This window comes from Brachyistius frenatus, unplaced genomic scaffold, assembly GCF_029030835.1.
Source record: "Brachyistius frenatus isolate BFR_SWC_R1_liver_20210118 unplaced genomic scaffold, ASM2903083v1 Contig_104, whole genome shotgun sequence".
NCBI classification, from domain to species: Eukaryota; Metazoa; Chordata; class Actinopteri; family Embiotocidae; genus Brachyistius; species Brachyistius frenatus.
The window spans coordinates 682,501-708,945 of NW_027210703.1; the positions used below are offsets into that span (position 1 = coordinate 682,501).

At 44.1% G+C, this 26,445-nt stretch overlaps 3 protein-coding genes across 3 annotated transcripts in view; all 3 read left to right on the forward strand.

Moving 5' to 3' along the window:
• The window catches only part of ctsk (cathepsin K), a 135,900-nt gene that overhangs the window by 92,593 nt on the left and 16,862 nt on the right, over window positions 1–26,445 (forward strand). The window lies entirely within an intron of this gene.
• The window catches only part of lysmd1 (LysM, putative peptidoglycan-binding, domain containing 1), a 112,482-nt gene that overhangs the window by 38,847 nt on the left and 47,190 nt on the right, over window positions 1–26,445 (forward strand). The window lies entirely within an intron of this gene.
• mcl1b (MCL1 apoptosis regulator, BCL2 family member b) lies at window positions 2,567–4,768 on the forward strand. The gene is made up of 3 exons (XM_069711917.1): window positions 2,567–3,117; window positions 3,458–3,708; window positions 3,883–4,768. Exons 1-3 carry the CDS (start codon window positions 2,658–2,660, stop codon window positions 3,997–3,999), a joined length of 828 nt encoding a protein of 275 aa, XP_069568018.1. The 5' UTR covers window positions 2,567–2,657; the 3' UTR covers window positions 4,000–4,768.

The window sequence follows — 26,445 nt, forward strand, 5'->3', positions numbered from 1 at the left end:
TGGCAGAGCAGGGCGAGACCCGATTTTATAACACACGGGGCGGAGGCAGAGGGGGTTGGGGAGGGAGGGGGGCAAAGTAATGTGCATGTCCCACCTGTTACTATGGTTCAAACCTCCTTTAAGAAAAAAAAAAAAAAAAGAAGAAGAAAAACAGGTCAACGGAGCGATCACCAAAAAAAACAAACAAAAACAAAGACATCTCCGGCCTTTGAATGTGCGCCCTCTCACGCATTCGAGGAAATCCGAACCGGACGCCGGCGCTCGGCCGAGAATCGGCGCGTTTTTACTACTTCAGGGAAACCTTCACATGAAACGCACACTCCACCGACGTAGGCTTAGGTGACGGGGGTGGGGGGAGGGAGGGAGGGAGGGAAGGGGAGGGAGGAGGGAGGCGCATGCAACCATCACATCCTCAACCTCACTTGTTGTTTTTTTTTGTTTTGCATCGAGACTTTAAAAAAAAGAAAAAAACAACAACAACAACAACAAAAACGTGTCAAATTTGCAGTCGGGCGAAAGAGAAGCGACGTGTACGTGTATCTTTGCTCGTTTACGGTGTTGTATGAATGCGCTGCTTGTTCCAGCTGTTGTAAATAGACTTCCGACAGGAATTTGTTTTGTTTTGTTTCGTTTTCTTTTTTCTTTTTCTTCTCTCCGTCGTCGTTTCCCCCCCCCCCCTCCCCGCCCGCTTTTCACCCTTTCATCGCCTGAGCTCTTTCGGATTCAATGGGTCCTCTCCCCTTTCAGTTTCGACACGACTACTCCTTCTGCTGTATCGTAGTGTATCGCGGAGGCTACGTGAATCTATGTATCATATGAACATATGTGTAAATGCTGCTGATTCAGTCAAAAAGACAAATCGAAGAGATGATAACCCTGTAAAGAACACCTGTCCTCTTGATTCTACCGTCTACCAGTCTCACCCCCCCCCCCCCCCACACACACACACACACACACTCAGTTTCTGAGTTCGGTTGGATCTCATCCAACTTTTGGTCTCGCCAGAACTTACAAAAAAAATAAAGTCTAAAAACGCTTCACGCCACTTTGATTGACAAGAACAGACAATATAGCTTCATATTGTGTTTAAAAAAAAGCCCAACACATTTTTTTGTTTTGTTTTTTGTTTGTTTTTGTTTTCCTGCTTTTAAAGACTGCTAAAAAAGAAATGGGGTTGAATATCCTACAACGGGGCGGACAGGGGTTCTCGAACGCTACTTGATGTTTGGCTTTTGCACGGAGCAGTTTCAACGGGAGGAAATCGCAGGGTATGTCTCAACAACCCCGACACGCAGGGGTGTCTCTCGTTCAGCTTTGATTAAAATACGTGCCAGAATGTATAAAGAAAACGACAGGCTGTGTGCTCTGAAGTAACTTTTTGTGCTGCTTTTACCTTTTATCTGTTTTTCTTGTTTGACAAGTAATTGTTTTGTCTTTTTTTTTTTTTTTCCCTGTGTTCTCTTATTGCATAATTATTATATTTCATCTTGGCCCAAGATAACTGCAGGGAAATCAGAGGCACCCTTGCTTCCAAGGGAAAAAAAAAAAAAAAACAAAACAAAAGGGTTTACATGATAAAGAAGATAACTGGAGTACACGGGAATGATTTTAAGACTTCAGAAAGTACAGCGGTACTTGGAATGTTCCAGTTGTGTCGGAGTAGGTCGGAGGATTTTTGTCAGTATTTGAAATAAACTTTTACATTAATAAGACTTTGTTGTTTTTCCTTTGCTGCTGGGTCAGCTGATGTGTCTTGGGGGGGGGGGGGGGGGGGGGGGGGGGGGGGGGGGGGGGGGGAGTACACACGCTGAATCTCGTGGGTAACTGCTCCTTTGCGGCCACCAGGGGGAAGCACAATCATTTGTAACGTGAAAGGGGTTGGGGACAGGAAGTTGTGACTATTTGTAACGTAACATAACGTTGAAATTGTTTGGCGATGAATCACTGAATTTTTTTTTGGTATCGCAGGCTGGGATGGAAAGACCCACGCTGTTCTGAAACTCTTAAATCTTTGCCTTTCAACTGTACTTATTGGATAAAAAAAATACAGCTTTTATTGTTTATTGGTAGATTACCCTTTACTTATCACCATTGTTGTCTTCTAACAATAGTCTCGTTGATGGTATTATATTTTGATTAATGCTGTGGAGTGTTTAAAGCAATGCCTCATCACTCCCACATCATTTTTATTTATTTTTTTATGTCATGGAAAAACACAGTAACTCACAAGTTCACTCTGAATGTTTGACTCTCTCCTAATTCCTATTTTCGGGCCTCTGAATTAAACTAAATTCGAGCATTTAAATGCGTTTTTTTTTATTATTATTATTATTTATTCTGTAAAACAAAAAGAGACGATAAACAAAGCAGTTTGAAAGCGCAGGGAAGAAAGCGGAAGTGCGTCTTGACACGTCATCGCGGCGCGCTATAAAAAGGGGAGCGCAGCGCGGCAGGAGCGTCACTAGCACTCGGCTTCCCCACCATGTAGTACGAGTAAACGTTAGGTTACAACGGCTAGCTTTTCTTTTTGGGGGGGGCTTCATCCGTGCTAGCATCAAATTTTTTTTTTTTTTTATATATATATATATATATCCAACGTACGCTTTTAATCGTAAGAAAACTAAGCGTACATTTCAAAAGGTAAATAATAAATCGGAATGAACATTATTCCGCCGACGAAACGGGCCGCCCTCGTGGGCTGTTTAATTCTTCCTCAAAATGGAGTCACGAACGGATCGATGCGCTACGGATCGAGAGGCTCCTCTATAGACTCCCGCAACGCCAACGTCGGGTCCGGCGACGTCCCGAAACGGCCGAAGAACCTCGGGGTGACCGCGACGAACGGGTACGCGGCGAAGGGCCCGCGGGAGGGCAGCGGCGGCGTCGACGAGTCCTCGCTACCGGGCACTCCGGAGCTGGAGATGGACAGCGGGACCGACGTCTCGGGTTTCTCGGCGGGGGACGAGGTCCTGGATCATGACACGAGGCAACTCATTCTCCGGTTCCTCAAAGACTTTACTGGACTTTCGAAACCGCAGTGGAACCAGAGCAAATCACTATCTACGATGAAAAGAGTCGTGGAGGACGTTTTGGAGAAACACAGACTCGCATACAACGGTAGGTCGATTTTACACAAAGCTTTTTTTTTTTTCTTTTTTTTTTTAATGTAATTTTTTTATTTCCTATTATCTATTTTTTTTTTTTTTAACATGGTGAATTGTTTGGAACTACTGTTTTTTTTTTATTTAATTTTTTTTTTTTTTTTTTAAACCTGTCGGAGCCATTTTAATCCGACAAGGGAAACGATACTCGAGTCAAATTGAACTCTGCAGTTATATCTCGTTTCAGAGGAAGTGAGTTGTAAATTTAGCTGCACAAATGCACCCTTTTTTTTCTTCTTTTTTTATTTAGATGGATTTATGGCTTTTCTTTAATTTTTTTGTTTGTTTTTGTTTAGGGATGGTCAACAAACTGTCACTGGATGACAGAGGGGACGACGTGACGTTTGTCACGGCGGTAGCCAAGAACCTGTTCGCGGACGGGACCACCAACTGGGGTCGCATCGCCAGCCTGGTGGCCTTCGGGGCGGTGGTGTGTCAGTACCAGAAGGACAGAAACAGGGAGAACTGCGTGGAGCTGGTGTGTCAGGAGATTTCCACATACCTGCTGACCAACCAGCGGGACTGGCTGGTCAAAAACAACTCCTGGGTGAGTTATGACTAATGTTTGAAAGACCGGATGTACCAGAAAAAAAAAAAAAATCCTTGTTGCGTAACCCCTCACGTTGAGCAACAGTGACCCGTGTCCCTTTTAACGTCACCCGCAGACCTCCATCCATCTAATGTGGGGTTGTTTTTATTTCATTTTTTTTTTTTTTTTTAGGATGGCTTTGTGGAGTTCTTCAGAGTAGCAGACCCCGAGGCGACGGTCAGGAACACGCTCATGGCCTTTGCTGGATTTGCTGGTATTGGGGCAACACTGGCCCTGCTGATCAGGTGAATTTGTTGGGACACTCGAGAGACTTATTTCTGGAAACATGTTGGACTTCTGAAGACAAGTACTTCCTTTTGAGCTTGTCCTGCCCCCCTCTCCTCCCAAAATCCAACGACAAAATAAGTACAGGTTTTCCTCACAAAACAAAGAAATGGACAATTAGGTTTTATTTAATTTACAAAAATAAATTTATTTTTCTAAAAAATGTCAAAAATGTATCTATGCAAAATTAAAATGGTTATGGGGAAAGCAAGATGACCTGACTTTTGTTTGCTATATCTTTCTTCTTGATTGTTAACTATTCTCTGGTGGTAATGGTTTGTAAGTCCCAGGCTAAAGCAGGAAGGGAAAGCTGCATTTTTTTTAATTTTTTTTTTTGTGGTGCAGCCATGAAGCCCATTTCCATACAACCCATTCAAAACCTGGGGAGCCTCCTTTTTTTTTTTTGTATGAACGTCCCAATCAGGCGAGGGACAGATGGGGCGGATTTGCATGAGTGTAGCTGAACTTCCTTGTTTTGAAACTGTTGGATCTGCACAAGGGGACGAGACCACCCACATGCTGGACTTTTGGCTACACAGGATACTGGACAGTTTGAGTCTGTTGGGGGGGAAAAAGCAACAAGGACTGTGTGTTGGGAAGATGCAAATTGCATGCAAGTGATTGACTCCACCAAAGCTGGCAGTCACTCGGCGAGGACGTTTGAAAACGGACAATGAGTACAGATCCAGGAAGCTAAGCTGTATAGAAGAATAAAAAGAGCTTTTTTATCACACACGGTTTGACCTTTTTTGGTACTTTCTTTTTTGCCAAGGGAATTTTGCAAAAAGCAAGAGAAGGGGTTACATCTTACACTCGCACCGGTTCTTTCGAAATGAAGTCGTGTGCTAAATTAAGTTTGACACCTCCAGTTTAACCTTTGATGTTTATTCGAACCGCAACCCAAAGATGGCGCGATGGCTGCTGTTTCCTAGAAATTTGATGCAACTCTGGCAACACCTCCAATCGCACCGAGCGCTCAGCTGCATCCGCAGTTTTGCGGGTTGCAGCGAGCAGCGTGTCGATATCTGCAAAAGAGCTGGTGCACGACAACTGAATGCACCAGCTAGGCGGTGTAAGTGGGGCAAAAACAGTTCATAACATCCTCTAAAAATTGCACAACAGTCGTCTGCTTCCTGGGTCGGCACGTCTCTTAGCTGCCTAGAAACTGGTGACTTGATGAAAGACGGCATACTTGATTCGGTGATTTAAAAAAATGTTTTTTTTTTTTAATGTTTATTGTTCCTACTTTGGGCATGCGTTTCAAGCTTCCATACAGAATCACATGCATAGTTGACATGTTTGTAAGTCCAGAAGGTTTCTAGAGTCCACCAGGACCGTAGTTCAACCCTGTTGTGCTGTCTTGCTTAAATTATGAATCTCGGGGGGGTGGGGGGGGGATGTGATACAATAATATTTCTGCACTTACTGTAATCTAAAACATCGGGTCTATGTCGGGACTGGAGTCGGGGAATCCTTGGTGATGATGTGTGGCTTCGCCCTTGTTTGTTCAGATCCTCCCGTTGTCTCGGGTTACAGAACAAACACGGCACTCATCAAGGTCTTGGGAGGAAATAGAGTAGGGGCCTCTCCATGGTGATGATCCACAGTAGGCCTCCCTCAGTCCTCTCCTGCAGCTAATGACGTTCGCCCCCCCCTCCCCCCTCCTCCCCTTTCCCTCCCTCCCTCCTCCACCCCGTACAGTTCATTGTGAAGAAGAACTGCCTGTAACACAATGGGGAACTGAGGCTGAGGCAATTTCATAGAGCAGTTTGCACCATCCACAAGTGGGGTGGGGGGTGCAGAAAACAGACAGCACTGCGGTGTCTGGGGGCTGAATATGCAAAGTCTTTGAACAACCTTGATGTTTAAAACCAGGTTATTAGAGCAGTGTGTTATTCAAGTGTGTATGTATTGGCCCTATTTTCACTTCTACTTTTTAAATATTACTGCAAAAAAAAAAAAAAAAAAAAAAGATTTCAACTCGATATAATGGAAGTGTCTGCGTGTGGACTTTTAGATCCATCCATAGCAGGTTTAAGATATGCACATTAGAGCTGAATGGTGTCATAGTTTAACCGAACTTACAGACTCTTTAGGCGCGTCAAAGTCAACTTTTAACAAAATCCGAGTGAGCAAAACTTAATTAGGGAATACTGGAATAACTTGGGACGGTCTACAAAGACAAAATATCTTTATTCTCGGGCCTAAACGATGCACTTCAAATTGAAAATGAAACGATTGCGGCGAAAGAGCCAACGCGCCACATAATTGAGACATCGGGGCGGACCTCGGTTTCATGGTCGGTTATCTGATGGAGCAAAAATGTTGCCGACATAGTTTCAAGAAAAGTAGCCTGCTAATGAGAATTGGTGGGGTTTTTTTTTTTTAAATTTATTTATTTATTTACTGCAGCTTTCACATCTTCCAGCTGTTGTTGTTGTGGGTGAACAAACTTGCAATAGTGCAGCTTCTGCAACCAACGGAGCAGCGCAGCTGTAAACTGGAGAGCTTGTAGAGACTCATCGGCAGGTGAAGGCATTCCTTTCGTGGGATTGTTTTTTTTTAAGGTGTGGTTTGTCTACGCACATATTTAACATTCGCGACACTGCGGAAGAAAGTATTGATCATCATACCCAGCTGGGATTGTTTCTTAAGGAACTGCCCGGCCCAGAAGGAAACAAAACAGAAAATCCTTCGGGGCTTAAAGTGTCTCGGCTGTGCTCAGACAACTCGAGACTCGGGGCCATTAACAATTCATAAACTTTGAATTCCTTTGGACTTGAAGGAAAAGTAGTGAGTCTGCAAGTTTATGGGACTCTGAGCTTTCTGTCTTTTATCAACATTTTTTGCAAATTCTACAGAAAACCTCTTAAAAGAACCCCCCCCCTCCAAAAAAAACAAAACAACAACAGTTGAGATAAGTTCCAGAACGAAATAAACCCATTTCATCGCTCATTGTTTCTCCGTGCAGAAGCCGCCCACGCAAAACGGGTTCTTTTTGCATTTCGGTAACTTGAGCTTTGAGGAACAGCCTGTCAGACTATCCGAGCCGTCAGGGTATTGGTTGCGAGCCTCTCGCCTCTCCACTTCCCCGTAGCAACAGCCCGCCCCCCCCCGATTTTAAAAAAAGCAACAGTTTCTGGGAAGTAGGCTGACGTAGAAGTTAATCTTTAGCAGGAGCGCTCGGGCTGCAGTTACTCGTTAGAAGCTGCGAATACTGAGAACTGTGAACCCTGCGATGCAAAGATAGGCGAAGTTTTTTTTTTTCGCAGCTCGGGGCGACACCGTGCAAAAAAAAAAAAAAGAAAAGGGGAACGGGATCGGTTCGCTTTATTTAAAAAGAAAACAAAAACAGGCCTCGAATATCACCCGAGATCTGCTTCACTTGCAGAGAATTAAAGACTCGTCGTCTTTCTTTGAGCTTCAGGAGGAGTCTCTAATTACATCTCCAGTCTGCGCTCTCTGCTGCTTTGAATATGGAGAACATGTTGACGTTGTGCCGAGTACAAAGTCTTTCCTTCTATCGGCAGAAGGGCCTTTGAGCAAAACATGTCTAAATGTGTCTCAGGGCAGCGGTATAAATAAGCATTGATCCTCTGTCTTTAGTGTCTATTTTGTCGTTCCAGACTCGCTTGTCATTCACTGGTAGACTAAACTGTCTGGTGTTTATGTTTCTTCCCCCTTTGACGTATGTCTTTAGGCTTGAGGTGGGGTGGGGGGGGGGGGGGGGGGGGGGATCCTCACTCTTTATCTCCCCTAACACCTCGATTCACTGGAAGTAGAAACCACCATTTCCAGTTTACAAAGAAACTTTTTTTTTTTTTCCTTTCCTGGAAACAGCTGCCCAGCGCCGGCGGCCGTATACATAACAGTTTGTGCAACAACAACAAAAAACAAAAAAGCAGAAATGTGCAGTCTCTCCGATTTTAAGAAGCCCTAAAAAAAAACAAAAAAACACCCGGTTCCTTGTTGTGGCGACTATTTTGAATTGCACACAAGCCCTCCGTTCGCTCCCGACAGTTATCTGCAAATGAACGTCAACACGTTCTCCTGTTTTTAATCTCGTTTGGAAGCGGAGCCGACGCGTTCGGTCGTTTTGTCCTTTCGACGGCGCCGAAGCGGCATTTTGAACAGATAAGCTCGGTGCGGTGCCGGGCCACGACGGCCTATTGACCGGTGGCAACATCGGGGGAGGTCAAACAAGTCGATCCGTGCTGCTGTCACCCTGCGGGGGGGGAAGAGGGGGGGTGAAAAACATGCAACGCCTATCTGTTTGATTGACAGGGCTCCGGTGCCAGTCAGGTTACGGCCATCGGTGGGCGGGACGCAGTACAGTCTGGCTTCCAATCAGATGGAGTCAAATCCCCCGCTGGCTCCCCCTTCCCCAGCTCGTCCAAATATGGTCGCTTCCGCCTCGGGACGAGCGAGGTGGGGGGGGGGGGAGGCCAAAATCCGACGGGTGACGTCGCTGTCGGTCGGCGCTTGCTCCACTCTCATCTTTATTCTCTATCTGAAAAATCGGCGCGAACGTTTCTTTTCTTTTCTGCCCGCTTATCGGGCGTTCCCTCGTGTTCGGTCACACCGAGGTCTGCCAAAAAAGCTTTTTTGATCTCGCTGCCGGTGTACAATGCTGTTTACGCGCCGTCAGTGAAGAAGAAAAGCTTCAAACAGACGTCCAAAAATAATCGGGGAGGGGGGAGGGGGGGGGTCAGACGGCTGCCATTCATCAGTCTGAACTCCCGAACATTTAAGCTTCGCTTCTCGGCGAGTCGACGCTCATCGCGGGTCAAACTCGATCCGATGTGTCGTGTTCCCTTCGGAGCGGAGTCATCACGTCCCTTTGAAACTTTATTCTTCGACCGGTGACCGACTGCATGTATTAGTGGACGGCTCCGTCGGCGGTTGCGACGAGCGGGCTGTCGGTTCTCGCCGCAGCCTGGAGTTTGATGACCTCGGAGGATCTTTTCTTTGTTCAGTCTGTGTGTTCAAACTATTTTCATGTATTTATTTATTTTTATTTTTTTTCCTTCTTCTGCTTAAAAAGTTCTTCAAAAATTGCATTTTTCTATTCTTTCACGTTAACATTTTTGCCCCGTTTTGTAGTTGCTCCATGTTCCTTCTCTGTAATCGTGATATGTAAATATATATATATATATATATACTCTGTTTGTGATGGTATAAATAGGTTGACTCCATGATGGTCCAGTATGCAAAGAGATGCAAATCACCAGTAAAACAGGATATTTGGTTTCAAAGGGAGCAACTGAGCAGGTCGGGGATTCAAGATTTCCCAGAACCACAAACTTCCTCTTTTGCCGTTTTTACCTGAGAATTTCATGCAAAGGATATTATTTATGGATAAAATACTATGCCACCGAGTCGGATGACCGTGTACCGCCAGCTACCACAACTTCATGAAAAATCTAGACGATACACTTTACTGGAGGGACAACTTTCCGCAGCTGGTGTTGCTGTATTAGATCGATGTAATTCTGTATTTTCGACGTAACGGTATCCATAAAAACGTAAACAAAATAAACATCTGTTGCAGATTTTTTTTTACATAACGCAATCTAAGTCAACATATCGCAGGATGAGAGATGACACTTAAAAAAAAAAAAAAAAATAGTCATTACTTTCAAACCCTCAAGTCATATTGCTCAAATGACACTTAATAGCTTAAAAACGATGAAGTGCGTACGAGCTTCAAAACGAAATATTACCAGTCTATTCTTCGAGCATGCTTTTATCGGAAAGCCTTTTGCTGATTTGACTTCTTTTATACCCCGTTTTAATTTCTTTTGATGGTTGTTTAATACGATCGTCGTGTTGTTAAGACTTGTTAGAATTCACTTGTTGTTTTGTTTTAATGGCTTATTTTATGTGAAGCACTTTGTAACTGAAGATTAGAAAAGTGCTGTACAAATAAAGATTATTATTATTCTTATGTGCAGTATGACTATTTCCACTGATTACCTGGTTAACGGTTTGATCTACATGCATCCGAAAATAGTGGAAAAAGACCTGAAATGACTCGAAATGAAAAGGCGAGATGACGCTTATGGATGCTGTAACCAGAGAATGAGTGACTTTTTTTTGTGTGTGTTTCCTTCCAGTTTAAATAACAACCTTTGCAATAAATGACCGATCTAAGTTTGTTTTTTTTTCCTCTTCCTCAAGAAATTCACTGAACCGACTAACTTGATTATCCGATCAAACGTTTCCGCCCCATGAAAAAGTCGGATTGGGCCGGTCCGTCACGGGTTTCACCGACGCTTCCGTTCGCCGCCGCTGTTGCGCCGCGACGTCTGAAACGGCGATTGTTTACGCGTTCTCGCGTTTATCCGTGACGACGAAGGTGCTAAAAAAAAGGGACGGAGAAGTTGACGTTTATCGAGCTGCGGGAACGACAGTCGAGAGTTTCCGACGCGTCCAAATGCGTCCCGTGCCAATCCGTCCGAGTTGGTCCTCTTCTGGTGTAATGACCGCCGACTGTTCCCTGTGTGTGTGTGTGTGTGTGTGTGTGTGTGTGTGTGCAGCTACGTGTCGTATCTTTGCTCAGGCAGAAGCTGTCGCAACCGCTCTCTCTCTCTCTCTCTCTACACCGTGTGCTCTACCGTAGGCTCGCCGACCCTCGCATTAACTCATTGGAGGCTTTCCACGTTTTGCTCTACCCGCAGAGGAAAGATCAGTTTGGGGACAAAGCCAGCATTCTGTCTTGGAAAAGGAGGGCGGGGATGTTCTCTGCACGAAAAAAAAAAAAAAAAATAATAATATTACCAGCTTGTTAGCGACAGGAAGGAAGTAAGTAGCAGGATGTTCGGCCTCAGAATAAATAGCGAGCCCTTCAGCAGTGTATACACGGCACTCCTCAACTGGCAAGTTTCCATCCAGGCTTACCGCACCGATGTTTTTTTTCTTCTTCCTTCTTTAGGTTTTCTTCCTCCTTCCTTTTTATTCCAGAATAAACCCACCTTTTCACTCTGAATTTACTGTAAAGGGGACTAAAGAAAGGACCTATTTCGCTGCGGAGACTAAAAGCCACAGTTTAACTCGGACAATTATGTAACATTTTATTTTTTATTTGAGGTTTTTTTTTCTCCTCCCCCCCCCCAGTGCCTTTGTGATATAGTTTCTCAACCCTTGTGTGTAGATCTGCACTGAAGTAACTAGATCCCCCCCCCCCCACCCCTCCCTCCAGGCATCCAGTGCAAAGTACCGCGCTCTTGTTTCAGCACAACCTGTACTGTACTTGAAGTCGTCCTTGTTTATGGTCATTTCAACACCAGTTTACTGAGGAATGTGAGTCATGGGAGCACGACGTCGCCCTTTAAACCGCATATTCACACAGGGCCGGTCCACCAGAGATCGGATACCAAATGATCTAATAAAGCAGGAGCAGCCTTTTGTTGATGTACTTTAAGCGGCGGAAACTCTTTAACATATTCGTATGTAGTCGGTGGTGGAGTACAAGCAAGTACTTTTACTCGAGGACTACTGCAGTACAATTTAGAGGTGCACTTTTTTTTTTTTTTTTTTTTGCCCCCCTCCACTCCGCAACATTTCAGAGGAAAATATAGCTGGTTACTTTTCAGTTGTGTATTTATATGTAAAGTACGTGATCGGATTGTGATGTCTGCACTGCTCCGAGCGGCGTCATGTGTTGACGTTGGCGTCACTATGACAACATAAAAACGCTGCTCACTCGTAAATGCAAAATTAAAACAATATTCCAATAATTTATAACGTAACGATAAATATAACACTGTAAATTGGTACTTTTGATGCTTTAAGTACTTTTTTTTTTGGACAAGTGTTTGTGTACTTTTGATTTTGAACGCAGAACTTTTACTTTTAATTCAACATTTTATTCATTGTTGTGCTGCTACTTTTCAGAAGTTAAAATGTCCGAGTGCTCCTTCCGTCTCTGCAAATCATCAAACCACCAAAAACAACCCGACACGCAGTGAATACGGGTTTTTTTTTCCAGTCTTGGTAACGAAATGAAAGAGTATTGATTATCACAGCCAAATGCTTCTCACAGAAACGTGATATCTCTTTTTCACCACGTGCATTACCGAGACCTCAGACTGGCAAGTGCACCAGCAGAGTTGGTGGGAATCGAGGAGACAATCCCTCCTCGCTTGTGCGCTCGTTCAAAACAATTCCATCAGAATGAAACTGAAACCAAAAACACGAGTCCAAATAAAAGTCTGTGTAAGATTGAGACGCATAACAAAACCAACGTCTCCGACAACAGATCCTGATCCTTTTGCTACCCTCGCGGCCAAATGCGAATACTTTTCAAGTTGGAGCACGTTTCCGTTACGCTTTAAATCGTGGCTTTGATGAATCCCGATTCCAGATCAGCCGCGTTCGAACCGCAGGTTTCGCATTTCGCAGGTCACTGCGCTTCTGCACGCGAATGTCCTGCTTTTAACCGATTTCTAACTGTAACGAGTGTTTTCTTCGTCACGTGGTGTTCAAACATAGGAAACGTATTATCCCGAACTCGTGTGTCTAAAGCCAGCAGATAACCAAGACGCAGCGATGCAACCTTTTGACACACTGTGTGCTTGTGTTGATGAGACCGTTGTTAAGGGGGAACTGAGAGACAATGAAACTGAGAGACAAACAGCTGAGAAATAGGTCAACCATTTTCCTTTTTTTTTTTTTTTTTTCTTGCGACTGAACTCGCGTGAACCGTGACGGCCTGTGTGCATTTTGCGCCCCCACCCCCACCCCCCAATACCCCACCAGAAGCATCGTGACTTTACGACAGCGGTGGCGGCGGCGGCTTCTTTCCGCTGACTTCTGGTATTTTTCGCGGGGGTCGACCTGCGGCAGGCCCGGGCTCGTTTGACCTCGGCGCTCCGAGGTGTGATACCGCTACGTCTGGAAAAGCCATCGTGGGGGGGGGGGGGGGAGTCAGATGGTCAGTGTCGGTTACAGACTCCCCCACCCCACCCCGCCCTCCGCCCCCGGCGTCACCTTTTGTCTGGGGAAACCGCATGTTTGCTGAGCTCCGATGGTTGTTTGTTGACATCTGTAGCCTCCGACATTCCGCAAAACAATCTGCGGTTCAAAAGCCATTGAACTACAGATGAATGGGGGACATTGTGTTCCCAAAAAAAACAAAAAAACAACAACCTCCCAACAGTGCTGCTGATAGTCATTTGCTCGCGTGGTCATTTGGAGAAGCTCGGCGTACGGCCGCCCGTACGTCATATGACCGATTACCATTTCGCCACGGCGTCACGCATCTTCGGATCACATGCTTTTAGGCCGTGGCGCTTCTTGAACAGATAGGACTGTTTGGTAATGCTTCTTTCAGCTGGAGGATGACTCCAGGAGAAGTGGGAGAGATTACCTCATTGTCAGCAGGATAATTATACACCCCCTTCTTCTTCCCTCATCTGAGGCTGCGATCAGCACTTGGTCAGCAAAAAAAACTAACAAAAAACATGAATCATGTGCTGTGCTTCTACGTTACTACCCAAGCAAAACCACAAACTTTTGGGTGAACGGGCATGTGTCAGTGCTGCCAGGGGAAGGGGTGAAGTGTGTGTGTGTGTGTGTGTGTGTGTGTGTGTGTGTGTGTGTGTGTGTGTGTGTGTGTGTGTGTGTGTGATGAGTCAAGTTTTAATAATGTCACGGGTCTGTGGTCATTATTCATTCAACTGAATGATCTCCGTCTTGTGGCACAAAACTGATGCTCGGACAAAAAAGAAACAAGTTGAACCAAGCTCAACTTTTGCCGCAAGACAACACGGTGTCATCTGGTAAGAAACTGCGGCGGAGAAACGTGCGTGCGCAAGCAGCTGGATTACTTTGTGCGAATTTGAACTGCTTATCTCACCATTTTTTTTTTTTGTTGCCGTGAATCATAAAATACTTTGTCACTGTCGTGACTTTCAGTTACAGTGAAGTCCTGTTTCATAACCCCATTAATTGCCGTGCAGTCTTGTTCTGAAAAGTCTTACAAATTCAATGATCTCTTACTCAGATCAAACTACCAGGATGGCAATGTACTTTTTCACGAGTGCCTGTAGCTTTTTTTTTTATATATATATATATATATATATATATATATATATCATTTTTGCATAAACAACTTAAATTGTTTACCATTTTGTCATTTTTCTTGGTGCCGTCACATACGAGAATTGGCGAGCTCTGGGTAAATTACGGGGATTTCCTACCGCCACTGATAGGGAGACCAAAACTCAATCAAAACAAACCATAGAAAACAGACAAAAAAAAAAGAAGAAACTACTGCTCATGCTTTATCATCTAAAAATGACGCCTAAACTCAAGTCGTCCAAAATGAAGGACTAAAACAAATCAAATAAAAAAAAACTTTTTTCTTTTTTTTCCCCCCTCAATAGTCTCATTGTGGGATGGTTTCAAGTACAAACCAGACGGTCTCTAAAGGCTGTACTCGGGTCACACTGAATAAGTTATGACTCAATTTCAACCCATTCTCTGCACGCTCGCTGACATCCGACCATTAAAATGTTTGTTCATGCACCACATTTAAGTGGGACAAACTGTGCTAAAAGATTAACTTGATCTTGTTAACCTGATCTAATCACTGTCACATGTTGGAAGGACTCTTGCGTTAAGTATCACTTGTTTTCAGTACATGCCGTCTTCTCGGGAAAATGTTGATGTTTTCCAGTGCCGTACCTAATTTTAGTCAACCAGCTGTCGATCTGAATTGGAGACGGCGAAGATGAGAAATGACATATGTCAGATATGTTTTTAGTTTCACGGTTTATAGCCTCAAGGACAGAAAATCTACTTACGACGGAGTGAAAAATACTTTTCCCTGCTTTGTTTTCGTGCTTTTCCTACATTTTACATATATATATATATTTTTTTAATCGTCTATGGCTGGATTGATTTTTAGACCCAAGCAGCGTTCAGAATCGGAATTTAAAACCGGACAAATGAAATAAGACCAATACAAAAAGTCACACTTTTGCATGCGGGTGTACATTGCAGCTTCAGCATGCTTATTTTAGCACGCAATCCCCGCTGAGAACCAACATTGGCTCCAAAACTTCAGCTCCTTCGTTGAGTTTCTCCACATCCGACCACACCAATATCAAAACAAGCTTACTGTTTTCACAAAATAACAGTTGTGAGATGACAGCTCAAGAAAGGCTGAAGAAAGAGTCGTATCCTCTGTCTTTGCTTTTCCACATTAGTAGAAAGAGTTAAAAAAAAAAAAGAGCATTGTCAGCTTTTTAAAGGATTAAACAAAAGCAAAACAAGTGATGCAGCAGAACCGGAGATCTATTTTGATTCCACCCATTCTTTCTCGTTTAAACCTACATTACCGCCTACGTTACCCACAATGCATCATGTCCTCGTAAACCACTCAGTTAGAGATTAGGTTGTTTTATGCTCGTGGCTCTGCGCCTTGAGCTGCGAGCCTTGAACAGATAAGAGAGGACGGTTATAAAGGTCTGGCGAGCTCGCTTTTGTGGAAGTCCGGGAAACTTTGCTTTAGACCCAACCGATGCAGACTCGGGTGACATCACTTGAGGCGATTTCTCCGAATTTGTGAATGAATTATGTGATGTTTTTCATATGTCCAGTAGTGCTCCTCCAGCTGTATTTCCCTCCCGTGGATCATGGCTGGAGTTTCAATGACAAGACAAATGCAATTTAATAAATTTGTGTATTGGATTAAGGTCAACTTTAATCCCCTCAATTTTATTGGTGGCAAAACTTGAACTAACAAAAGCATAAATAACTACAATGAATTTATGTTGTTGCTCGGCAAGAGGAAAGATAACTTGATAATCAATCAGCATCGTGGTTTTCCCTCAGTTCGGTTTCGGTAGAGTCACTCAACGTGTCGGTACTCCTCTCCTTTACAACAGTTTGGATTCACATACGCGGTCAAGGATTGAATTTATGAGCTAGAAATCGTGGAAAAAAAAAAACATTTTAAATAACAAGCGGGACGTCTAACTGCATCTTTATCTATATCACCGTTATTTATACCCGGGGTAGCTTGGTATTAGCGATCGAATCCGTCAGTCGTATCCCGCTTCACAAGTAGTCATCCAGTTAAACCTCTTGGATAATGAGCCACTTAGCAGCCTGTTGGGGAACAAATGGGGTTAAGTGTTTTGCTTCGGGGCACCTCAGGAGTTGATATGGGGTCAATTGTCCGCCCAGATTTGAGCCCGACGGCCACCCGGTCCATATAACTTGCCGGACGCTCGTCATAAACTCCTTTTCCAGCCGTGGAGGTGCAATCCACGTAGGCCCCGCGGTGTCTGAACGTCAGGTGTTATCCAGGCATCTGATAAATGTTTTACCAAGCGAATGAAAAGATTGTTTCCTGGTTGTTGCTCCGCAACGCGCCACGTAGCGCACCTATAAAAACACCTATAACGATGATAATTAGGGGCTTTTTTTCTTTGGGCTTCTGCTATTGTTTTGTCTTGAGGTCTCGCTGAGAATTTGGGTCAGGGCTGAAAGTCTTTCATCCTCCCCCATAGATGACGATATGAGGGATTAGCGCAGAGACAAAATAAGAGCTCAGCTGATAACCAAAGACACAGAGGCCTGCCAAGCTCCAGCCCGTTCGCCTTCACATTACCAGAAAGAAAGCTGTTTGGCAACGTGTTGATCCCTGCGCGTTTGTTAGCCCGTCATTTCGCCGAGACAAAGAAAAGGTTGCGCTCTGTGTTTGCAGTAATCTCAATTTGAGAAGATAATCCACTCAAATTCTGCCATGAACGCTGATCAGATGGATTTTTGAACTATAAATATTTGCGATATTTCGCAGTGTCTGCCGATGGCTTAATCCGGAGTTTAAGCATCTAAATCCTGCCGTGGTAGAATTCAATCAAAGTTACTTAAGAGGTTTAGCAAGAGATCAGATGTGTCCATAAACAGTCGTTTCTTCTGTTTGAAGTTCTTTTGAGCAATTCCTTAAAAACAATAAGGCCGTCGATATTGTTCACAAATCCCGTGAACAAAACCTGATGTTCCTCGGTGCGATGGACTTTCACTGTCGTTTACAGGTATTAAAAACACATCAGTACTGTTCAACGCGTTTCTTCATTACCACAAAAAAAAACAAAAAAACCACTAGATTTGTTTTGTTGACTTCAATCTCTGCTTACTGCGTGTTAATCCACGTCAGAAAATACGCCCAAACAAATCGCTTGTTTATTCCAACTTGAGGAACATTTACTAAAAACTGCAACGCCCAGATGTTTAAGGAAATTACTGAATCTATAAAAAAATAAAGAAATTAAAAAAAAAATGAAACCTTACATTTATGGCCCGAGTTTTAAGATGACCAACTTTAGTCGGAACAGACGAAGGAGGTCCGAATATTGACAGACTAACACATTGTTGGTTTAGGTGTTTTTGTTGAAAACAATGCCAACAATTCTGTAACCCCTGTGCCAGGGGTGTCAAACTCATTTTAGTTGAGGGGCCACATACTGCCCACTTTGATCTCAAGTGGGCCAGACCAGTAAAATCATAGCATAATAACGCATACATAACGACAATATTTCTCTTTGTTTAAATCATTGGTGAAGGTTTTTTGGATGATAAACCCTGTTTTAAGGTCTTTCTACAATAAACTAGAAACATAAAGAGCAAAAACTCAGACATCAGCCCGCTGTTTAATCTGCCCCGGCTCTCCTCTGCAGATTCCCTCGCTTTGTGACGCGTTTGACGTCAAACGTTGTTTTTGAAGCAATTACTGGATCGATTAAAAAAAAAAAAAAAAAAAAAAAAAACGTTTGTACTCATAAACCTCCATATTCTCATAGAAATGCAATTTATGTCTTTCTGTCATTTTCACGCTTAGCAAAGTCATCCGGCGGGCCGGATGCGGCCCGCGGGCCGTATGTTTGACACCCCTGCCCTACGCATACTTACTTGTTGCCATCTAATAATGTTTCCTCAGGTGTTTCTGATCTGCGATGATCAGACGGCTCCGCCCACTTCAGCTTATTTCAGGCAGGTTGGAGGAGAAGGCGCTCCTTCGCTCGTATACAAAGCAGCCATCTGGCGCTTTGCTTGCGTTTGCTGCGTTTTCTTTTACGTATTTCGAAGGAGCGAGGCCTGGCAGTCCTGTTTTCGTGGGGGTTTTATTTTGGTTGTTAGTTTAGTTTCTCTGGGTGAGTTTTAGCGGTGGAAGCGCCAGGTGCGACGGCCCAATGCGTGGCTGGCCCGGACCTCCTCCCTTTTTGTTTTTTTTTTTTTTTTTTTTTTTTTCACCAGCCTCCGGCATCTCGCAGTTGGGGATAAGTGGTGATATTGTTTTGATACTTTTTATGTTGGTGGTCACAAGATTAATCGAGGTTTCTGGTTGTGGCCGTATCAGCTGCCATTAAAAGAGGAAGTTAGCAGAATTGCAGTTATTTTCCTACAAACGAACATTTATCCTTTGGAAACATCCAAATCCCCCCCCCACACACACACCCTACCCCTACACCCTCCAAGAGGAATTTACATTTGCTTTTACTGGGCTTATATACGAAATGACTGTTGCACCACCCATATACCCAGAGGCCAAACATGCGGTTTTTAAACAGGAAACCATTGGCCTGTGACAATATTTGGCCGAAGGAAAGCGGAAGCTTATCGAGGCTGTAAATCAGCTCGATAGGGGGAACACGGGATCAAACTCCCTGGGAAATTTCTGCGTGGGCGGTAGGCCTGTCACGTTGGGCGAACGTAAAGCAACTGTGAAGGATCGGTATTAGTAAAACAATTAGATCGCCGACACGCTGCTTAAGATTCCTGTTTTTCCTCGCTCATTGTTCACTCTTCCTGTCAACGGTGGGTTTCATTAAAAAAAATTAAAAAATAAAAACAATAATGTAAAACTGTCTTCTGAACGAGAAGGTCACGGTGGTACATCGCGTCACCTGTCTGCAGAACACGAGCACACCTTAAACACCGCGACGAGAGATCTGAAGTGCAGAGGAGAAAAGAGCTGTGTTTATTTATGAGGCGAGCAAAAAGTCAACACTGATTTCCAGTAGGACTTTGATGTGACACAAACGCAACCTCACCTGCGCTTCCCCCTTTTTTGTGTTTTCACAAAAAAAAAAAAAAAAAAAAAAAAGCCCTAGAAACACCTGACCGGTTCATTTCATTGTGTATCTAATGAACAAAGTCTGTGTGAAAACCCTGAGCCTGCCAGGTGCTGTCCAGCAGCGCGAAACGTGTAAATGCGGCTTGTTTGCCGTGCAGCATGTCAGCTGATCGTAGTGTTTGCGCAGCAGCTGTTCTTTGCGCGTCCGTATTTGACTTCTTCGACAATAAACCGAGGGCTTTTTAAGTTGTTGTGACAGAAGGATTTTTCGGACATCCGTGCCTCTTAAGGCGCATTGCATAAACCTGCTCAGATGACTTGTTGTCTCGAGGAGGAAGTCAAGAAAACGTTATCTCGCTGAGGGCATACCTCATTTCCTCAGAAAGACATCTGAGAGGAGTTTGTTTCCATGTGACACCAGGTTTTATGAACAGATGATCATTTTTCATATCATAACTTATGCAGATGGGTTTTTTTTTTGGCCTTTTTAAAAAGGGATAAATACAACTTTTTAAAGACATCTATCGTCCTCGTGCTGTCTGTTCATCAGGTGGAAAAAAAAAAAAATATTCTCAAAAGTGGTTTCTAAAGTCGTCTCCTTTCTTGACCCAAACTAAGATGGCTGCTGCACATCTTTGAAAGAAAGAATATATAAAAGATGAGACTTGATGGGCAAGCGGGAGCTTTATCACTCACACATTAACCATAATGGAAGTTCTTTACTCACTGGGGTTTTTGTTTTTTTCCCGCTTTGATGTTTGATGGGTTAAAATGGTGAAAACTAGGCGGCTGTAAACTCACTTTTTAATTATTATTTTTTTTGTATTTGTTACCATTTTAATGTTCCTACTAGACCCATGGCAAGAAGAGTTTTTAAAGTCTTACTAAGTTTGCCAAATGCCTAGTGGGGTCTTGCATAGAAGAAAAAAAAAACAACAACAACAAAAAACCTCCTACATACCACCGACGCAGGAAGCCCTCCGAAAAAACCTACTGAAAAAAAGTATGCGTCGGAAATAAGCTACAAACAACCGCCTCCCACTCGTCACTGCATGCGAGTAAACACCCTTGTTTACCTTTTTGCTGCAACAGGGTGATGTCATTCCTCCATTCAGCTCGGCCAGTTTAAAAGATGTATGACGGCAAACGAGTCTAATTTCTATACGGTGTGACGCGTCTCAGTTTGGAAACTTATCAGGCACCGTTATAAATGTGGAAAATGTCATTCAGCTTCGTTAGTCTGTCGCTCCCGTCGTATCCAGTACCAAACCTGCTCTGCTCCGAACAAGCAAACTGACCTCGCGTGTGATAGCTCACCAACCAATTATAAAGAATAGTCCTTTTTTTTTTTTTTTTTTGTGATCAAATCTTACTTGATTTTACGGGAATGAAAGAAAGTGTCAAACTTTGAAGCGTCCTTCAAATCCACACTTTTTTCTATATCTATTTCTGTATTGTTGACTGGGATCCAGCGGGTATACGAGCTCCCCCCCCCCACCACCACCACCACCACCACCAACCGGACAGTGTGACACGTGGGTGGTGTGTGTGTGTGTGTGTGGGGGGGGGGTAATAGGTGTTAACTAACGCCGCTTCACGGTCGGGCAATGAAACGTGATAGGCGTGAGAGAGGGAAGAAGCGTTCCCATGGGAACGGCTCCACGTGAAGACACGGCGTGACGTGCGAAGTTTAATAATAGACGGTGTTCTCAGGCCAGTGGACGCACGTGATCGAGGACATCTACACAAGGTCGAAGGGAAACGGAGGGGTCTCGGGTGTCCAAAACCCCCGACGTCTTTATTTCCAGTGAATATACGCTCGCCTCGTACGTTACAGGGAGCTTAATATTTGATGATGCATCTTCGTGGCTCTGCCAACACGAGGTTGATATTTTTTTTTTTTTGGGGGGGGGGGGGGTTTGAAGTGGCATCGACTTCAACTGCAATTTGTTCACGTTTAGGCCAATGTTAGCATGCTAAGACGCTAAATGACAGTTATGGACACAAGCTGGGATCCAAACGGAGTACTTGGATTCGATGTGCTCACAATTTTGAGTGCGCATAAGCGTGCGCACTCTCAACAAGTATGAAAACGGGCAGCGCACTACGAGCACTCGAAACGGCCCAAAGTCCAAGTGCACTTTCCACACTCGACGGTTCCCACCTTGGTTTAAATAGCTGAAAATGCCAAAACATTTTCAAATCGCGGCATCGGCAACTATTAAACTACAACTATTAAGATAAAAGAATAAAAATGGTTCGCCAAGTACCACCATGTTGCTGTTTGACGGACGCCATCAGTATGTACTGTGCGTTGAACAAGAAAACGCGTTCGTTTCCGGGTGGAATAATTCAGGCGGCCAGATGCGTGTCGGCAGATGTCCGACCTTTTTGAGGCCTGCGTGATCTTGGACTTGGACTCTGACCAGCTCAGCTGGTCACATGCAGGCTGCCTGAAGCGCACATGAGCTGCATTAGGTCATTGATCCACGCAGGCATTTTTTCTTTTTTCTTTTTTTTTTTTTTAAAGGCTTCACTACTTGTTCAGCCTTTCCCCCCTCTCTCGGTCCAGGAAAAACAAAGAGCTTAGCTCAAAGGAATGCAAAGGGCCCTTCAGTGGACCCTGAAGAGGCTCCACAGCACCACATAAAGCAAGGAACAGGGTTGTGTTTCAGTGTACTCCTCCTTGTATGGAAGTATTTTTCTCTCTGGTTTGCTGCTGCGTATTTTAGCGAAAGACTTGTAAAAACACAAGTTACTTGATACTTTTCGGTCGGGGTTAAGAGGAATAGAAAAGCACATTTAACCAAATATCAAATCTGGACTTGGAATCTGCCACGACGCCACAGGACATCTGGGACCAAAATTGATTAAAACCAGATCATTTCCTTGCATTTAAACCCAAATAAAGATTTCTGAAGAATGCTCTGCTGTTTTTTTTTTTTTTTTTTTTTTTTTAAAGAACATATTCTCCCTACGGCATTTAATGGTTCACACCCATGAAATATCACAGGGTATAATCCAAGTCTTGTCTCAAGCATACGGCATGTGCCTCAAGCTGCTAACATAACCAATTTAAGATGATTTGTTTACCTGCCTGAACACATCTGCGGTATCATGTTTTCATAAGCTACGGCCGGTTTCCCGGTCATGCTTTCAAGTCGGATCTAGAAAAGCATGTTTTTTCTGACAGCTTTTCTGCTTATGTTTTTTTTTCAGCCACCCACAGAAACATGTCCCAGCTCTACCTGCAAAAAAAAACAAACCCAAAAAAACCCTACAAAATCTGACAACTTCAGTGTTTTTGAGTGAAATGCCAGCCAACTTTTACATCCCACGCACATATCTGACTTAATTAAAGGTCCCGACACTGGAGTCTGCGGACGGGGGGGAAATACGCAGCTCTGTTTAGAGAATGTGAAAGCAGTGTTTGACTGTCTCTCCACGCATTCTTTCACTTCAGCTCGCCCACGCTCTCGGAGGAACAGGGCTGGAGTTTCATATTGCAGCTTTAAAGAGCGACACACCTACACAAGTTTCAGTCTTTATATAATAAAGTATATACCTACCATACCTACCTACCTACCTACCTTTGCCTTTTGGTGATAAGAGAGCAGCTGCGTTAAAATGATATTTCACACCCCAAAAAGAAAAAAAAAAAAAGATCAATCTGTGGAAGACGAGCCCGTTGGACTCGAAAAGTTTGGGTTTCGTTTCATCGTGACAAAAACAAGAGCGTGATCAGAAAAGGTTCGTAATCCCCGGAGAAATAACACGACTTCCGACTGGAGTTTTTTTTTTTTTTTCCCAGAACAAAAAGCTTCACAAGTGTCGAACCGGTTTGATGCGAAAACTGCACGAGCGACGTGCGGAAGTGGTCATAAATGTTCTACCTCAGCAGTTTTCTGCAATGCTACTTATTTAAACCGCAGACTGGATATAAAAGTGGACGTAGCTTCTGGCTCTTAAAAATGAGGCTAACGTGGAAGTGCCGTAAACTGCGATACCGCCGGGGGCCGCTAGAGGTCGGCTCCGCAGAGTCATAATTCAACTTGTCTCATTAATAAATACAAAGTCAGCACATTTTTTTTTTCAGAAGGTGTTTTGGCGTCAAGTCATTCCTCCGTATTGGTTCTAGTGGCGGCTCATCTAAAACAAATAATTCATACGACGATAGATATTAAGCTTCAAAAAGCTGTGGTTTTTTTTGACGGGGGGGACGGGACCTCGTTTTTGAGTCGTCCGTCCGTCCGTCTGTACGTTTTAGCTCGCGCACATCCTGCAAAACACGACATGTCTCAGGAACACCCTGAGGGAACAAACATCCACGCTGCTCATTGGCCGGCGTCACGAGGCGAACACTGGCTCATTGTTTGCTCCGCGCAATATTCGACAGTAAATAGTCGCCTTCTCTGTAAACAGAAGTTCTACCTCGAGACCGCTCCTTGTTGCAAACCACTCACATTTCCGTTTTACTTCTCCTCAAGGCTCGGGGTTGTTTTTTTTTTGTCAGCCGTAAAATCGTGGAAAAGTCCGGTGGTTTCTGCGCCAGTCGGCCGGACGCGCGGAGAATCGGAAATAGATGCACCTAAAGCGTAATGAGAAAGAAAAAGTTGGGTGCGTAGAAGAAGACGCGGACCTCGTTTTATTTGCGGCGTCAAGCCGCAAATGAGCGACTTGCGATCGAGCAGATCTGGACAGAAAAGGGGGCCGGCTTATTTGTGTTTACGTCAGCTTTTCTGCAAATGGTTTAAAACTTTTATGTCACCGAGGTAACCTTTTTTTTTAATTTTTTTTTTTTAAATGGCCTGAATTTGAATCTCAGTTTCACGCTTCCCCTTGAAACCACAATCATTTCAGCAGCCATCTTTAAAGGGACAGAGCGCATGTTGTTTTTTTTTGTTTGTTTTTTTTTGGGGGGGGGGGGGGCGACTCGCACGCAGTCATTCAAACTCCTCAGCTGTGTTGTCACGATTGTACAGTTGGGATTAGTTTGATGTTGGTGTCATCGAACATTGTCCAGACCCCTCTCCGTATTTTAGATTAACCACCGTTCGAGTCATGCATTCGGTCTGCACAGGAAATGGATGACCTCACGGCTGAACGGCGTTCGTTCCAATCTTTACGCCTTCTCAGCTGTGCGGTCTGCCATTGGTTTTTTTTGGTTTTTTTTCCCTGTTGTTTTAGGGGGGGAAGGGGAGGAGTGGGTTTCATGTTCTGCACCAGCAAAGCAGGTAAAGAAAACATGACCGCTGAGTTTCATTTCTCGTCTTTGTTCCTGCTCAGAACCAGTTGAATGAATTTATCTTCCCCCACTCTCGTGGATTGAGGTTCACTTCCCGTTTCCAGAGCGTTACGATCACCTGCTTTTCCGAGCCCACGACAGCATGAAACTTTGGACCGCGTTTAACTGCTGCAGACTGCATCTTGCTGCCTCTGCGTGTCTTTCATTTCACCTGTAAACTGTTAAAAGCAGGATGTCATGCGCAGCCTGTCACTGATCTCCAAAGCGTCTGTTTACTCTCCCAGTCTTTTTTTTTTTGTCTTTTCCCAGCTCGTCTATCAGCTGACTGCGTTTGTTTCGTCCTAGAGCAAATATACTCTACGGCGCATTTGAAAGTAAGCTCACAAGAGCAGGCTTGTCTTTGACAAACTCATATACCTGTAAACGCACGTCAGCCCCACAGCTCTGCCTTTCTTTCCCTTCCGTTTCATCTTTTTACTCTTATTACGCTTTTTTTTTTTTTAATTTATCGGTTTTTGATATATATTGTTTTTTTTTATCACCAAGTCAGACGTAAAACACAAAGTACAGAGAATGGCACACTTTGTTGCAGAGTTTCAGCGGTATGACAGGAATGAGGAAGAGGCGACGGGCGGGGGAGGAAATAACTCCTGGGAACATTGCGTTCCAGTCAAACGCATATGCACAAGGGCGTTTGTGTCCCTGCGACTGGACTTCCAGGTTGTAGAGGAAAAGGGAGGATTTGTGCGTTTGTTTGCAGGCTATTTGAGCCCTGCAGGGTTAAACAGGAATAGTGAGAGCTCTTGGCTTCAGCTGCGATTCCCTGAAGCTTTTTCAGCCTTGGCCTTTGTCCCTGCTTTGAATAGCAAGGTGCACTTTGAAGCGCTGCCCTAAACAAAACAAAATAAGACAATTGAAAGCCAAGACTCGCAGCTGGCACTGCAACTGCCGTTAATGCCTCCTGGGTCAAGATCCAACCTGCTCTTCTCATTAGTCGGCTTGGTTTTTCCAGTTTTTCTTTTTGTTTTGGGTAGATGCAGAAAAGTGTGTGTGTGTGTGTGTGTGTGTGTGTGTGTGTGCGTGCGTGCGCGCGTGCGCGTGTGTGATGCAACAGCCGGTTTACTGCAGCGCTCCAGCGGAAAACATTCCCACGAATTTCTGGTAAACGAGCCTCATAAGCCATAAGTCATCGGCGTGGAGATAAACAGTCTCAGCTGACTGTGCAGGCGATCAGCAGCTTGAACATCCCAGAGTGCACATAGACACACGTGAACTAGCAGGCGGAGGTCGTGTTTACACGCCGGATTAACTTCACCTTCGAAATGTACACTAAAGAAAGTCAGGCCTGTTGTTTTAGTCAATAGCAATGGGCGATGGGGAGCGTAACGAGTTCACTTGTAGCCGAGGGTAGAGTATTTCAATTCGTGTGCTTTCCAATACGCGTGAGAGGGAAAATGCACCTTTTTTTTTTTAAGCCACTACATTTCATTTACAGCTTCAAATATGTCACTTTACCGATTAAGAATTCACATTCAAATTACATAGAATAAAGCAGCGCGTTCGTGCGCGCTGATACTTTGATTACATTTACTTGAAAGTACTTATTTACTTTTTCCGACGAAGCGGGAGCAAGCACGACCATCGTTATATTCACCTTTTATGTTCAGCAGACTTGTTGGCAAACATTTGCTTATTCACACATTCAGCAGATACATAGAAACATTATTTATTTGGGGCTTTTAGTTCTGTTTTCGGTCTGCACCAACTCCTGATGGAAATACCTGCTGTTCGTCAGCTCGTCCTTTCAAAGTTGGTCTGCTCGTTTTGTTTTTAGTAGGTACGCCGTGAGGGGAAAAAAAAAACAACCACTAACTTTTTCCGTTTTATTTACGCACATTTCCGTCGACCCGAAAACGGAACATTTTGTACATTTATGGTTTGTCCTCTGCACTATTCATGGACACTTCTGCTCTGTAAATCCTAAAATGGAAAATTCCATCGCTCACAAAAAACCCCTCTGTGTTCACCAGCTTGTCCCTGACTGTGCCTCTTTGTATGTTGTTTGGTTCTCAGGAGG

Excerpts from the sequence above, each read along its gene's own strand:
- mcl1b (XM_069711917.1), top strand. The coding sequence starts at position 2,658 with ATGAACATTATTCCGCCGACGAAACGGGCCGCCCTCGTGGGCTGTTTA. Across the intron at positions 3,118-3,457 it reads ACACAGACTCGCATACAACG|GGATGGTCAACAAACTGTCA; the intron begins GTAGGTCGATTT and ends GTTTTTGTTTAG. Across the intron at positions 3,709-3,882 it reads TGGTCAAAAACAACTCCTGG|GATGGCTTTGTGGAGTTCTT; the intron begins GTGAGTTATGAC and ends TTTTTTTTTTAG.